At 36.1% G+C, this 16,437-nt stretch overlaps 1 protein-coding gene across 1 annotated transcript in view; it reads right to left on the bottom strand.

Moving 5' to 3' along the window:
- Positions 1-16,437, bottom strand: part of PPME1 (protein phosphatase methylesterase 1) — a 62,199-nt gene that overhangs the window by 30,243 nt on the left and 15,519 nt on the right. The window contains exons 2-5 of the mRNA XM_046015247.1: positions 11,501-11,594; positions 10,825-10,917; positions 2,482-2,539; positions 1,978-2,029 (exon numbers count right to left, since the gene is read on the bottom strand). Coding sequence (XP_045871203.1) covers positions 1,978-2,029; positions 2,482-2,539; positions 10,825-10,917; positions 11,501-11,594 — 297 coding nt within the window. The remainder of the gene's footprint in view (positions 1-1,977; positions 2,030-2,481; positions 2,540-10,824; positions 10,918-11,500; positions 11,595-16,437) is intronic.

Here is a 16,437-nt window from a genome sequence, read left to right as displayed (position 1 = left end):
AATGCCTTACTATACTTAATAAATATTTATATTAAACTTGCCCTGTTCAAATTTCTATGTGGTTTTTTTCCCTGATTGTCCCAGACTGATATACTATTAGGCAATGTATACTTAAGATCCTCAATTGATTCTTCAAATTCCTGGAGAACGTCATTCAAGCCATCATAACTCTTTGGCAGCCTGGCCCTTGGATGATGTATCTCACTTTTTGTCAACAGTCAGGAAACTCTTTAAATCCTTAAAAATTGTTCACAAATCTTTCTATAAGTATCACCAAACACCTGATCATTTTGGGCTTTATTGTTCTCACATTACAAAGGATATTATGAACAACTCAGAGAACAGATTGTTAACTCCCTTTTCATAGTTTCTCAGAAATATGTTCACTGAATGGAATGGTGTCATACAGTGTTATCTCTCTCTCTCTCTCTGCCAAGCACTGTAGTTGAATGATCACAATTCTGCTCTATTAACTGTATGACCTCATACAGTCAATCTATCTGAGTTTCCTCACTGGTTTAAAAAAAAAGATAATATCTGCACTACAGAATTAATAATGTGGATAATTAAAATAAGCAACTTAAATAAATTACTTATTCTTTTTTTTAGAAAGATTTATTTATTTTAGACAGAGAGAGCAGCAGGGAGAGAGAGAATCTCAAGTAGACTCCCTACTAAGTGTGGATCCTGACATGGGATTCAATCTCACGACTCTTCAAATCACAACCTGAGTCAAAACCAAGAGTCGGATGCTTCAACAAATGTGACACCCAGCATAACGCATAACAAATGACATGGAGGACACTGGGAGATGGAGAGGAGAAGGAAGTTGAGGGAAATTGGAAGGGGAGGCGAACCATAAGAGACTATGGACTCTGAAAAACAACCTGAGGGTTTTGAAGGGGCGGGGGTGGGAAGTTGGGGAAACCAGGTGGTGGGTAATAGGGAGGGCACGTATTGCATGGAGCACTGGGTGTTGTGCAAAAACAATGAACACTGTTACGCTGAAAAAATAATTAATTTAAAAAAAATAAAATAAAATAAAAAAAAAATGACACCCAGGTGTCCCAATAAATATTTTTCTTAATAAAGCATAATTTACACTTAATAAAGCCTGGTAGACAGAAAGCACACAAAGAGCACGAACTATAACAATAAACCTATGGCCACATGAGTTTGCATTCTGAAGGAAACATGGTTTACTCTTGGATTAAAGCTGCTAAAGTAAGAAGAGACAAGATATTTTTGGCCAAAGTTGGTCAAATACTTCAAAGACCATGTATTATAGCAGGGTAGTTAGAAGAATCCTGTTTACAATATAGGTTAGTGGTTCCCAAACATCAGTCACAGGACTGGCTGCATATTTCTTTATATAGCTTTATCAAAAATATAAATAAATATTCAGATCCTCCTGGTAGAAGCAGTATTGAGCAGGTCTGGGGTAAGGCCAACCATCTGTATTTTAATCACTTCTTCAGTGATTAATGAGTGACCAGGTGTGAGGCCATTGTATATACTACCACCATCTTGTACTTTGAGGCCCAGGTAATAATTTACTCTTCAATACCTTGTTCTTGTCTTACTAGGAAGTTGGACAAAGAAGGTGGGCAGGATACCTTAAGAACATCTTACAGGGTAGGGTTATATACAACCACTTTTCAAGCATAAGTTCCCAACAGATATCCAGATTCTATTCAACTCTGTTAATAGAAGAAAACTTTACAAAAGGTAACACAAACTCAAAGAATTTTCAAGTGCTTTATTTGATGACTAGAACACTGAATGTATCAAGAAAGATGGAGGTTTCTTTTAAGATTAAATACTAAGACGACACCAAATACACAGGAAAGACAACAGAAGTAAAATTTTCTCTATGCTAATGACTGTCCAACAATCTCACCAGGATAGTAATAGTTATACCCTATTTATAATAGTAATGGAAGCCAGGTGATGTATAAACAATATTACATTACTTACTTTGCCATTGTTTCTGCAGACAGGTCTTCAGAATTCTTGACTTTTGTTTCACCTAAAAAGAAAATATTTAAAAAATGAAATTCCCAATAATAGGAATTATAAAAGCAAGAGTATTCTCTTTCAAAAATCTCATTTTGGGGAATGAAGTGCAGATTTTATTATTGCGTATGATGGGCTTAGCAAGGGTTTTCTTTACAGATCTATCTTTATAGTTGGCCACCCTAAGGAAGATATAATTCTAGCGGCCTAGCAAAGATTCCACATTCCTTATATACCACTAGCATCAGAATTTGGTTACATTAAAGGACATTTTTTTAAAGCTAAACAACAACATATACATGTGTATTAAAATATCTTTTATAGAAACTAAAACTTTGCTCAAAGAGCCCAAATGGAACAGGCCAGGTTATTTTGTGGTCACACTGAAATTTGTAATACTTAACACATTCAAAGGAGTTGGCAAATATATCATTGAGTCAGTGACTAATTAAGAACATCACTCACCATGACCTCGCAGATCTAAAGCCACAATCCTACACTGAACCCTACTAATGATCGCCGCCTAGGAAGATAAGGAAAATCTGAGTTAGCAAATCTTTCCCCATCGCTAATGACAACTTTGTTAAATGCTCTGCCATCAGAATTGAAGAGTCTCAGAATAATCAAAGGAAGACATTTCACTTTTTTTTTCTTATTTGGGTACAGCTGACACACATTGTTACATTAGTTTCATGTGCATAACACAATGATTTGACAAGTTTATACATTATTTTATGCTCACCAAATACAACACTATTACATTATCACCAACTATATGATGTACCAAAATTTTATTCCTGTGACTTACTCATTCCATAACTGGAAGCCTGTATCTCCCACTCCCCTTCACCCATTTTGCCCATTCCTCCATTCTCAACCCTTTAGCAACCATCGGTTTGTTCTCCATATTTATAGCTCTGATTCTATTTCTTGTTTTTTTAGATCCATATGAACGGAATCATTCAGTATTTGTTTTTCTCAGTCTCATTTATTCCCCTTAGCATAATATCCTCTAGGTCTAACCATGTTGTTGTAAATGCCATGATCTCATTCTTTTTTAAGGCAGTGTAATATTCCATTACATGTACATATCACATCTTCCTTATTCATTTGTGTAGTGATAGACACTTAGGTTGCTTCTATATTGGCTACTGTAAATAATACTACAATAAACACAGAGGTGCACATATCTTTTCAAATTAGTGTTTTCATTTTCTTTGGGTAAATACCCAGTAGAGATATTATTGGATATATGATATTTCTACTCTTAATTTTTTGAGGAACCTCCATACTGTTTTCCACGGCAAATATACCAATTTACATTCCCACCAAGAGTGTACAATAGATGAAAAGCGCTTGACAAAATTCAACATCCATTCATGATGAAAACTCTCAGGACAGAAGACTTAGAAGGAACATACCTCAATATAATAATAAAGCCCAAATACAAAAAACCTACAGCTAACATCATACTCAATGGTAAAAAACTGACAGCTTTTCCTCTAAGACCAGGAGCAAGACAAAGATGCTCACTCTTGTCACTTTTGTTCAATAGAGTCCTGGAAATACTTGCCACAGCAATCAATCTATATTCCCACCTATAGTGCAAAAGGGTTACCTTTTGTCTACAGCCTTTCCAATGCTTGTCTCCTGTCTTTTTGGTAACAGCCATTCCAACAGTTGTGGGGTGATAACTCAGTGTGGTTTTGATTTGCATTTTCCTGATTAGTGATGTTGAATATCTTTTCATGTACCTGTAGGCCATTTATATGTCTTCTTTGGAAAAATGTCTATTCAAGTCTATTGTCCATTTTTATTTATTTATTTATTTTTAAAAAGATTTTATTTGACACAGAGAGAGAGAGAGAGACAGAGCACAAGCAGGGGAAGGGGCAGGCAGGCAGAGGGAGAGGAAGAAGCAGGCTCCCTGCTGAGCAACTAGCCTGATGTGGAGTTCCATCCCAGGACCTGGGATCATGACCTGAGCTGAAGGCAGATGCTTAACTGACTAAGCCACCCAGGGGTCCCTACTGTCCATTTTTAATGGATTTTTTGTTCTTATTGAGTTGTATTAATTCCTTACATATTTTGGGTATTAACCACTTATCAGATAGATGGTTTGCAAATATTTTCTTGCATTCTGTAGGTTGCCTTTTCATTTTGGTGATAGGTTTGGGTTGTTTTTTTTTTTTTCCTTTTGGCTATGTGGAAGCTTTGGGTTTGATGTACTCCCACTTGTTCCTTTTTGCCTTTGTTGCTTGTGCTTTTGGTGTCATACCCAAAAAAATCATTGCCAAGACCAACATCAAAGGGCTGTCCCCCTATGTTTTCTTCTAGTAGTTTTACAGGTTCAGGTTTTATATTTAAATCTTTAATCCATTTCAAGTTAAATTTTTGTGAGTGATGTAAGATCGGAGTCCAATTTTATTCTGCATGTGGTTATCCAGCTTTCCCAACACCACTTATTGAAGAGACTATCCTTCTTCATTGAGTTTTCTTGGCTCCCCTGTCAAATACTAGTTAATCATGTATGCATGGCTTTATTCCTGAGGTCTTGGTTCTGTCCCATTGGCCTATGTGTCTATTTTTAAGCTTACCATACTGTTTTGATTACTATAGCTTTGGATGCAAATATGACATCAGGAATTGTGATGCCTGGCCTCTTCTTTCTAAGGATTGTTTTGGCTATTCAGTATTTTTTCCTGTTCCACACAACTTTTAGGAATTTTTCTTCTATTTCTGTGGAAAATGTCATTGGGATTTTGACAGGTATTGCCCCAAATCTGTAGATGGCTTTGGGTAGTAGGAACATTTTAATAATATTAATTCCTCTGATCCATGAACATGGGGTACCTTTCCATTTGTGTCTTCTTCAATTTCTTTCATCATTGTCTTATAATTTTCACTGTACAGATCTTTCACCACTTTGTTTAAATTTATTCCTAAGTGTTTTTATTTATTTGCTATTGTAGATGGATTGCTTTATTTATTTTTCCAATAGTTCAGTGTCAGTGTATTAATCACATTTAAAAAATCAGCTAGAGGTGCACCTGGTTGGCTCAGTTGGAGGAACATGAAACTCTTGATTTTGGGATTGTGAGTTCAAACCCCACAGTGGGCAGAGATTACTTAAAATAAGTAAATAAAATTTTTAGGAATCCCCTAGAAAAGCAAGTCTTTTCTATTTCTATTACTCCAATGAATACCTTTAAAGAGAATAACAGACTGAAATTCTGCTACATTTTGCTATTTGTTCCTGAAAGCTAATTTACAAGGGTTATTTAACATTAATTACAAGGGTTAATTACGATGGTGGTAAAGCCTTCAATGCCAAAAACAAATCTACACTCTGGAAATACAATTAAGTGCGCCTGTGTGGTTCAGTTGGTAGAGTCTGCCCTCAACTGAGGTCATGATCTCAGGGTCCTGGGAACGAGCCGCACACTGGGCTCCCTGCTCAATGGGAAGTCTGCTTGTCCCTCTGCCTCTGCCCGTCCCCCTGCTCACGCTCTAATAAATAAAATTAAAAATCTTTTAAAAAATTAAGTGGCAAAGGGGCGCCTGGGTGGCTCAGTGGGTTAAAGTCTCTGCCTTCGGCTCAGGTCATGACCCCAGGGTCGTGGGATTGAACCCCATATTGGGCTCTCTGCTCAGCAGGGAGCCTGCTTCCCCCTCTCTCTCTGCCTACCTCTCTGCCTGCTAGTGATCTCTGTCTGTCAAATAAATAATAAAATCTTTAAAAAAAAATTAAGTGGCAAAGATATTGTCAAATTTGCTTTATTACTCTACATTTTAAAAAGGGAATTTTTTGAAAGGAGTAATCATCAATCCCAACTTTATCTTGAAAGCAGTAACTTATGATCTGCCTGTCATTAAACAAGACAATAATGCTAAAAACAGATTTTCCATTTGCTTATTTAATAAATCTTTCTATACTACATCTTTCAAAAATCTGGCACCAATTAATAATGTGGTTACAGTATGAAAAAGATGGGCAATGTCCCTGCTCTCATAATGTTTACATCCTAGTGTGGCAAACAAAGGTTAGAAAACAATGAAAGAACAAAGTAAATTCAGAGAGTACCATGTTCTGTAAATAATGAAAAAGCGTTAGAGCATGTCCATAATAATTATTCTCTTTAAACGTATTTATTAGAGTAATAGAAGTAGAAACAGACTTACAAAGCAAGATTTCATTCTTTTTGCTGGCTGAGTAATATTCCTCTCTCTGTGTGTGTGTGTGTGTGTGTGTGTGTGTGTGTGTACGCACACATGCATCTTCTTTATCAATTCATCTATTGATGGACATCTGGGTTCTTTCAATAGTTTGGCTACTGTGTACACTGCTATTAAAACCGGGGTGCATGTGCCCCTTTAAATCACTGTTTGTATCCTTTGGATTAAGACCTAGTAGTGCAATTGCTGGGCCATAGTGTAGCTCTATTTTTAATGTCTTGAGAAACCTCCATCCTGTTTCCAGAGTGGCTATGCCAGTCACTCTGGAGAGGGTTCCCCTTTCTCTGCATCCTCCACATCTGTTGTTTCCTGAGTTGTTAATCTTAGTGACTCTCATTGTAGTTCTGATTTGTATTTCCCAGATGCTGAATGATGCTGAGCATTTTTTCATGTGTCTGTTAGCCATTTGTATGTCTTCTTTAGAGAAGTTCCTGTCTTCTGTTCATTTCTTGACTGGATTTTTTGTTTTGGAGGTGTTGATTTTGATGAGTTCTTTATAGATTTTGGACACCAGCCCCTAATCTGATACATCATTTGCAAGTATTTTTTCCCATTCTGTAGGCTTTTTAGTTGTGTTGACTGTTTCCTTTGCTGTGCAAAAAGCTTTTTATCTTGATGAAGTCCCAATAGTTCATTTTTGCTTTTGTTTCCCTTGCCAAGATTTATTTATTTTAATGAGCAAAAAAGAGAGAGAGAGAGCGCGTGTGCACACAGGAGGGGAGGGGAAGAGGGAAAGAATATTCAAGTAGTTTCCCCACTGAGAGTGGGGCTTGATCTCATGATCCATGAGATCATGACCTGAGCAGAAACTAAGAGTCAGATGCTCAAGTGACTGAGCCATCCAGCCACCCTGTTGTTGTTTTTTTTTTTTTTTTAAAGATTTTATTTATTTATTTGACAGAGACAGACACACAGCAAGAGAGGGAACACAAGCAGGGGGAGTGGGAGAGGAAGAAGCAGGCTTCCCACTGAGCAGGGAGCCCAATGCAGGGCTCAATCCCAGGACCCTGGGATCTTGACCTGAGCTGAAGGCAGACGCTTAACGATTGAGCCACCCAGGCGCACTGCCCAGCTGCCTCATTTTTTTGGGTAGTTTTTTGATTACTGATTCAATTTTGTTTCTTGTGATTAGTTTATTCAGATTTTCTATTTCCCTGTTTCAGTTTTGGAAGATTATATATTTCTAGGAACTTATCCATTTCTTCTAGGTTGTCCAGTTGGACACTGGGATTGCTAATTTTAGACAAATAGCTTTTCATATATTTGGTATTATTTCCTTAGAACAGATTCCTAGAAGTACAACATCTATATCAAATGGTACAAATATTGATAATTCAAAGTGCTAAATTACTTTCCAAAAGAGCTCTATTTGACACTAAAGAAAAGAACAGTGAAGTAGGAGTTGGAAGATGTGATTTCTAGTCCCAATGTTTGAAACTATTTGTTTTCTAATGCCTTTGCCAACACTAAGAATCATTTTTGGAAAATATTAATTTGATATCTAAAAGAAATGATACCTCCTATGTGAATCATATCTGATTACTAGTGAGGATGAACTTTCTCATGCTGTATGTTCTCCATGAACTGTGCCTTTATGTCCTTTGGTCTTGCATATCCTGTGTCTGGGATTTTTCTAACCATGTTCTATCTTTTGGTATCAGCCATAAGTAAATGACTTATTGACATCTGATCAAGCCTTTAGAATGATTTACTTTCTCAAATAGGATACAATGAATAAAATTTATTCTCTTCTTAATTGTTCAAGGTCAGTTTTAACTTCTTCAAGGAATAACTATTGAGCACCAACTCCAGGACAGGTCCTGTGTGTTGTCATATTAAGAGTGAAAAAGGCACAGTTCCTGCTGTCAGGGATCTCATGATCTAGCAACATAAATATCAACCACAGTGGTTCATCTCTTCCTTTCGCTGTCAGTATACTTGTCCTCCTGCTATGCTAGTACCTTTTTGTTCTATTTTACTATAGTATTTTACCAATTAACATGTGGGTGGATGTCTGAGAGTAATTCTGCCTCTCAGGATCATAAGGTGCTTGGGGTTATTCTTGCTGTTTGTCATGGCTGCCTTCTCAGTCATGTTTTAGTGTTTACAAAAATATGGCCTCTGGAGTCAAGTCAATTGCCAGAGCACTAAATTTTACATAGCCATTTTTATTTCCAAAGCACTGTCACATGTAAACTCATTTAGTGGGCTGGTATACTGTCAGAAAGAACAACAACAAAAAAGGGCAGGTAAATTTAACCAGCAAAAGTCCAAGCTATTAAGCTCAGTGGTAAGGAGTTTCCTTGATTATACAAGTTAACCAGATAACAGTTGGGACATAATGATCTATCTATAAAAGATTTTCACAAAGAATGGGATGCTAATAGATGTTTTAGAAAAAAGGAATTGGGTGGTCAAATATATTTGGAAGACACAGGTGAAATGAAATAGATTTATTTAGAAGAACATACTAAAGGCTTTAATAACATACTGATATATAGTGTAATTCTGACAGAAATCAGAGAAAGATATTAATGTTATATTTCTTAAACTCATTTAATCATAAAAACCTTATTTCATTAATATCCCATGGAACTTGTAATTTGTAGACTATATTTTGGTAAAAAAAGAACCAGAGATTTCCTCTGCACTAACACGTATAATGTCAGCAGCTATTTATCAATCACCTCCTCTATGCCAGTCACTTTCCACATTATTTCATCTTTCTATGAAATAAAAATATTTAATATCAATATGTTAACAAATAACTTATTATATTTGTATATGACTTTAAAATGTACAGTTTTCATATTCCATTATTTTACATAATTTTCAAAGAAATCTTGAAGTATAAGAAGACTGTATTTGGAGAGTAAAGGTTTACATATCTTGTTCTATTGGTTCAGGGGAACTGGAATACAGTTACTACTCTAGCTCCTACATTAGGGACAGGCATGTGATGCTATTATTCATTCATTCAAGAAACATTCCTTGAGCATATAATTAAGTGCCAGGCATAACTAAGCCATGGTCTTCACCTCACAATCTAGTTATCTAGTTGAGGAATGTAAATGATCAAAGCAATGCTACTAAAATGTGAAATGTGGCTAGTCTAAAATGAGACGTGTTATAAGTGCCTTACTGCCTTACTGAATTTCAAAGACAGTATAAAAAATAAGGTAAAATATCTCAGTAGTAATTTTTATACTGATTACTTATTAAAATGATAATACTACAGGTACAATAGGTTAAATAAGATATATACTATTAAAAGCAATTTCACTTTTTTCTTAACCTATTTTATGTCTCTACTAGATTTAAAAATCACGTATGTGGCAAAAATTTATATATATGGTTTGAATTATGTTTCTGTAGGATGACACAGGTATAGGGAGATGAAAGAGCCTGGCATTTAGAGCCAAATCAAACAGCTATGTCCTAAAGTAAGAGAAAGGAAGTAGCAAACAAGATAGGAATCAAATCATTTAATAATTTAATAACAGATGAGTAAGTACCTATGTGTCAATAACTATTCCCAAGAATCCTGCTGCCAGGAACATAATGGTACATTCAGGGCCCTCCTCAAGTCCATAGCCATCTAGTTCCAGTTACCCAGTACTGCATTCCCACTTGCTCCCATTTTTCTGTCCCTTAGACTTCCTATTGGTAAATAGAGGAAGTATGTACATCTCCCTGATAGAAACCAAAAGAAAAATAGGAATAATGCTACTGTGTGTTCCTTAGCAGCACCTCTCCTTGCACAGAGTCTAGAAAATCAGGAAGATCTGGAACTGGTAGCATTCACAGAGACATACATCCTCTATTCTAGACAAGCGTATCATCAACCAAATATTGTTTACTTCCCAGTAGCTTTAATGATTTTAGTATCGTTAAAATATAAAGCATTATTGGGGCGCTTGGGTGCCTCAGTCATTAAGTGTCTCTCTTCACCTCAGTTCGTGATCCCAGGGTCCTGGGATCAAGCCCTGCATTGGGCCCCTTGCTTGGCAGGAAGCCTGCTTCTCCCTCTCCCACTCCCTCTGCTTGTGTTACCTCTCTTGCCATGTCTCTCTCTGTCAGATAAATAAATAAAATCTTGAAAAATAGATATACATATATACATAAAGCATTATTTTAAAAAAGAAAAAAAAATTTCCAAATATTATGGAGCATCTCCATGTATAAAGTACAATGCTAGGGTCTATGAAGGAAATAAAGGATAGACATTATCTCTACCTAAAGCACCTGAATAGAATATTTCTGCTTACCTATTACTTAGATACAGACTCCCACATTTGACCAGGAGCAAATCCCATCTCCCTCATCCCAATGCAATATATACAGAACATTTTATAAAATGTTTGAAGAATTCATGAATTAAAGCTTACCCCAGTAAGGTACAGGTGATCTTGGGCCTACCATGAAAAATATTCACAATCAACTCACATCCCTAACTTTCTTATAACAAGCTATGTAAGTGAACACAGAAGGAAGAGTTAGGTTAGTCAAATTCAGCTAGAAGTAAACAATGATTGTGCTAACATCAACTTCTATTATCAGTTACTTACTTACCGTGAACACAGCCCAGGATAGGGCAGAATGGCCTCCTCCATGCAGAAGGAGTAAGACGGGACCCTCTGAACCACTCTTGTAAACTCGGAAAGTGTATGAATAGTTAAGGATAATGTATCTAAGCTTTTTCTCATTGAAGTTTTTGATTGATTATTTAATCATAATAATACTGATTAGAAAACTCAGGCAGTACCAGACTCTATATAAAGCTGCAGACTTCCAAACTTAAGAGATACTTAAATAGAGGTTTCTGAAACACCAAACCTGTTTTTGAAGCATGGAGCCAGTATGACCACTTTTTCAATGGGGACAAAAAAAAAAAAAAAAAAAAAAAAAAAATCCCTTTACCCTAACGAAGACCTACAGTTCCTGGTTTCTAGATGCTAAACTGATTCAACTCATCTGATTCATGTAACCTTCCCCTGGGTCCTTAAGAGATGTATCAGTCTTACGTCTATTAAGAATTTAATTCTTAATCCTTTCCCCATGCATTAGACAATTATGTCCAAGTATGATACTGGCATAGACTTATAGGTTAAATTCCATGCTGTACAATTACAGGTGGGGAATAAAAATGAGATAAACAGCAAGACTAAAGAACACTTTAGAAACTAAACGTGTCTTCTTAGACAGCATTATAAGCTTGCTAAAGAATAAGCCATTTTGCAAAGGATATATCCTTGCCAGTTTCATTCTCTACTTCTACATCTTCCATGGACTCAAAGTACTGACTCCAAGAAACGGGGGAAAAGTCTCGCTTTCTTCCAGGGCTAAGGAAAAAAAAGAGAGAGAGAGAAAGAGAGTTCAAGTAAAAAATAGTTATGCATGAAAAGATAAAATCTTGATCAACAAATGCTAAATGTAAATATGAAATGAAAACTTGCAAGGGTATTTTCTCTTTAAGAGTGAGGCGGTTTCATACAGAAACCATCACGTAAAGATGTGTTTTTAAAAGTTCAAGATATAAGAGTAAAAATGTCAGGATTTTAGAAAATTCATTAGCATATTTTAATCACAAATATATCCCATGTACACACACCATAAAACCTGCTAGATCTCTCTCCTTGTTCTTGGCTATCGGCTCATTCCTATCCTCTCAAGCCATTTTGATATCCTTCCTGCAATAATCATTTTTGGTCACTATTCCTTCTTTATACTTTTAATCTCCCACATTATTTCATGCTTTTTCATTATTTCCAACCCATCAATATACAAGTTTCATAAAAGGCAAACTGGCAATGCCTTGACCTTCTAGGAATTTATCCAAAGATATGCTCATGCAGAAATGAAGTGACTGATCTATTTAATGTAGCATTGTTTGTAATACAGAAAAACTAGAAACAACTTAAATATCCACCAACAGGTAACAGATGAAAATAAATTGTGGTACACAGAGAAATAATATTTAATTATAAAAAGATGGAAGCAATTATATGCTGATAATATTCTTTGGGTTTTTATAATATTCTTTGTATATGGATAAGATACACTGTTAAGTAAACAAACAAACTACTATTTGGGTAAAAATGGAAGTATGTGTAAATATAATTGCTTATATATGGTTAGAACATCTCTGGAAGAATAATAATATAACATTTGATATATCCTGGAAGGGGAACTATGACTGGGAGATGGGAGGGACAATTTCCAATGTACATCCCTTTCTATCTTTTGATTTTTGAACCATGAATTATTTTTTAAAAATTACTCTAAAACAAAAATAACCAGTAAATGTCTGTTTACAACCTCTGTCTTCAATCTTGGATAAAATACAAGAAAGGAACCCTGACACTTACCTTCTTTCCAAATCTATTCTCCTCAGTAATGGAGAGATTCAGAATTCTGTCAGCAACAAAACGCTACCTCCTGTCAGATATCTTCCTATATATGCCGTGGGGGCAAATGGAAAATATACACGAAGTATAATACAGAGCCCCTTTTAAAGACTTAAGTTAATACAAAAGCACTCTAGGCTGACTATAATATGGGAATTACAATGAAGCAACTGTACCATTAGGTATTCTTTCAATAGCCAAATATTTATTGAACAGTAATCTATTCTCTTTTGGCATTGAACAAATCAGTAGTTCTCAATCCATGTAACGATAATCACCGAAGGAGCTTTTAAAAATACTGATGCTTAGGTTTCACTTCTAGAAATTGCTTTAAATGGCTTGAAGTGTAGTGTAGGCACTGATAATTTTTAAAGTTCCCCAAGTTGAAGGAGAGGTGCTAGGAATACAAAGGTAAATGATTTGGAATGAGAGAAGAGTTCAAATTCCTCACAGTTTCTACCATTTCTCTATAATTCCCTACAAATCCCTAACAGTTACAGTATGGATTTGGGCAAATTCAAATTATTTAAATTCTTTCCGCCTTGGATTATAGCAAGTGAATAAAGTATGTTTTTTCTTTTTCTTTTCTTTCTTTCTTTTTTTTTTTTTAGAGAGAGAGAGAGCACATGTGTGTGGGAAGAGGGTAGATGGGAGAGGAACAGGGAGAGAATCTTAAGCAGGCTCCACTCTCTTTGGGGTCTTGACAGTGGGGCCGATCTCATGATCTGAGCTGAAACCAAGAGTCGGAAGCTTAACCAACTGAGCTACCCAGGTGCTCCAAATAACATACATTTTAAAGGATTCTAATACATCTGGCATTTCACAATTTGGTTTCTCTTCATATCATATAAATCTTTTGCCTTTTACTAAAACATCTGTCATTTAGTAGTTGCTCAGTAAATGGGTAAAATCCTAACTTCTGATAGAAAAACTGCCTATGCAGAAGTAAACTCCAACTTCAACCTAGACAAATTTTTTCTGGTTTGCTGGTTGCGCTTGAGTTCCTACTGGAAAGCTAAAAGTAGAATTCTTAATTCTACGGATTCATCAGTCACTCATAAATCCACCTATGCATATACTAATTTGAGTATAACAACCACACATAGCATGTCAAACACGTCATAATGGATTCTAAGGATCTATGGATGAATTTTTGACGTCTGGACCTAGGACATCATCACAGTAATAGTATCTTAACATTTACTGTGCCACAACAGTGAATCATTCTGCCAAGTTATTTACAGGCATGACTCCATGGGTGGAAGAAAACACTTGTAAATCATCTGATAAGGAACTTGTATCTAGAGTATATAAAGAACTCACAACTCAGTATAAAGACAAATGACCTATTTTTTTTTAAGATTTATTTATTTATTTGACAGAGAGAGAGAGATCATAAGTAGGCAGAGAGGCAGGCATGGGGGGGCAGGGAAGCAGGTTCCCCGCTGAGCAGAGACCCCGATGCAGGGCTCGATCCCAGGACCCTGGGATCACGACCTGAGCCGAAGGCAGAGGCTTTAACCCACTGAGCCACCCAGGCGCCCCTGGCCCATTTTTTTTTTAAATGGGCAAACAATTAGAATACACATTTCTCCAGAGAACAGCTACAAATGGCCAACAAGCACATAAAAAAAAATACTCAGCATCATTAGTTACTAAGGAAATGCAAATCAAAACCACAATGAAGAACCACTTTACACAACCAGAATGGCTATAAACAAAAAGATCAATAAAGACAAGTGTTGCTGAGGATATGGAAAATTAGAACCCACATATATTGCTGATGAGAATATAAAATGGTGCAGCTGCTTTGGAAAATAGTTTGTCAGTTCCTCAAAAGATTAAAGGATTTTTTTTTTTTAAAGATTTTATTTATTTATCTATTTGACAGAGAGAGATCACAAGTAGGCAGAGAGGCAGGCAGAGAGAGAATGAGAGGGAAGCAGGCTCCCCGCGGAGCAGAGAGCCCGATGCGGGACTCGATCCCAGGACCCTGAGATCATGACCTGAGCCGAAGGCAGCGGCCTAAACCACTGAGCCACCCAGGCGCCCAGTTCCTCAAAAGATTAAACACTGAGAAATATCATGTGATTCAGAAATTTCACTCTTAGGTATACCCAAGGGAAATGAAAACAAATGTCCACCTTAAAATATGTACAGGAATATTCACAGCAGCATTGTTTGTAATAACTAAAATGGAGAAAATTCTCAAATGTCCATCAACCATTGAATGGACAAATTAACTCTGGTATCCAAACAATGGAATACCATTCGTCAATAAAAGGAATGAAGTTTTACAACCTGTTATAACATGTCCGAACCTTGAAAATACTATGTTGGGTGAAAGAGGCCAATCACAAAATATCACATACACAATATAATTCCATTACTGTAAATGTCAAGATTAGGTAAATCTATAGATAGAAAATAGATTAGTGGATGTCTAGGGCTGGGAGGTTTGAGGGCTGACTGCTAATGGGCATGAGGATTTCTTTTTTAGGGTGCTGAACGTGTTGTAAAATTCATTGTGGAGCTATGTTACTATGCTAAAAAAAGTGTATTCTCTAAATGGGTCAGTTGTATGGCATGTGAACTTGATACTCAAAGAATAGATAGATTATAACACTAGTACACGAATTAAAAAAAAAAAATAGAATGAGAAGAAGCCAGGTCAGATGGAACAAAATACAAAATAAGATCATAGAAATAAATCCAAATATATCAAGGATAGATTAAACTCAATAGAATATTCTCTAGGATAATCCATGCAAAAAAATGAAGCTGATCTGAAACAGATATCCGCGGAGGAGATTTTTTTTTTTATTCCAGCTGTATACTACTTTATTTTTTTTAAAAGATTTTTATTTACCTGACAGAGAAAGAGAGACAGTGAGAGCAGGAACACAAGCAGGGGGAGTGGGAGAGGGAGAAGCAGGCTTTTTGCCGAGCAGGGAGCCCGACGTGGGGCTCAACTCCAGAACCCTGGGACCATGACTAAAGAAAAAGTCAAGGTTATAAATGTAGCTGGCTATGGGACAGAGCAGGAAGGTGGAGCGAGAAGGAAGAATCAAAGACAACTCTCAAGTTTCTGTGATGCCATTCACAAAGAGAGAACATACGAGGCCATTTTAAAGAACTCTAGGTTAACAAATACTGATTTACCATGGGATTGAAATCCTAGATTCTATTCCTATTAGTTTTCTTTGTTAGCCATTGGTAAATGTTGTTAATTGGGCATCATGGAATCCAAAAATGAAAATAGTAGCATTTACCTACCTATATACCATAACAGCCTGCGTTAGACAGGACAGGATACTTATGGCTCCATATATGATGTGGTTTCAAGCAAATGAATGAAAGCTTATCTCACTTAAGACCACTTTCAAATAGGGTACTTAATCCATGGGAACTTCCAACCTGCTGAGTCAGATCATGCAAAAATATACATTTTAAATGGATGGATGAAGATAGACTGCTGCAGCACTGGAAGAACTACTGTAATCTTATACCTCCAATAATAAAAGAATTCTGCTTTATTTAGGTTTAGAAAAATTTCTCAATTTTATTTCTGCCACTTACCCAACCAAATAAATAACTTATTTTTCCAAAACCCTAAAAGTAAAGAGAAAAAAGATATGAAAATTTTAGTACAGTGATCTGGCCTCAAAGAAAACAAAATCACTGAGATATCAGTAATGAAAGCAAGAAAGAGTACAAGGCTTTTTAAAATGCTTTACAAGGGCTAATTGTAGCTGCTTACTCTTATAATCAATGTTTA

Source organism: Meles meles, chromosome 8, assembly GCF_922984935.1.
Source record: "Meles meles chromosome 8, mMelMel3.1 paternal haplotype, whole genome shotgun sequence".
Classification (NCBI taxonomy): domain Eukaryota; kingdom Metazoa; phylum Chordata; class Mammalia; order Carnivora; family Mustelidae; genus Meles; species Meles meles.
Note: the sequence above shows the minus strand (reverse complement) of the source record. Positions and strands in the feature narration are given on the sequence as shown.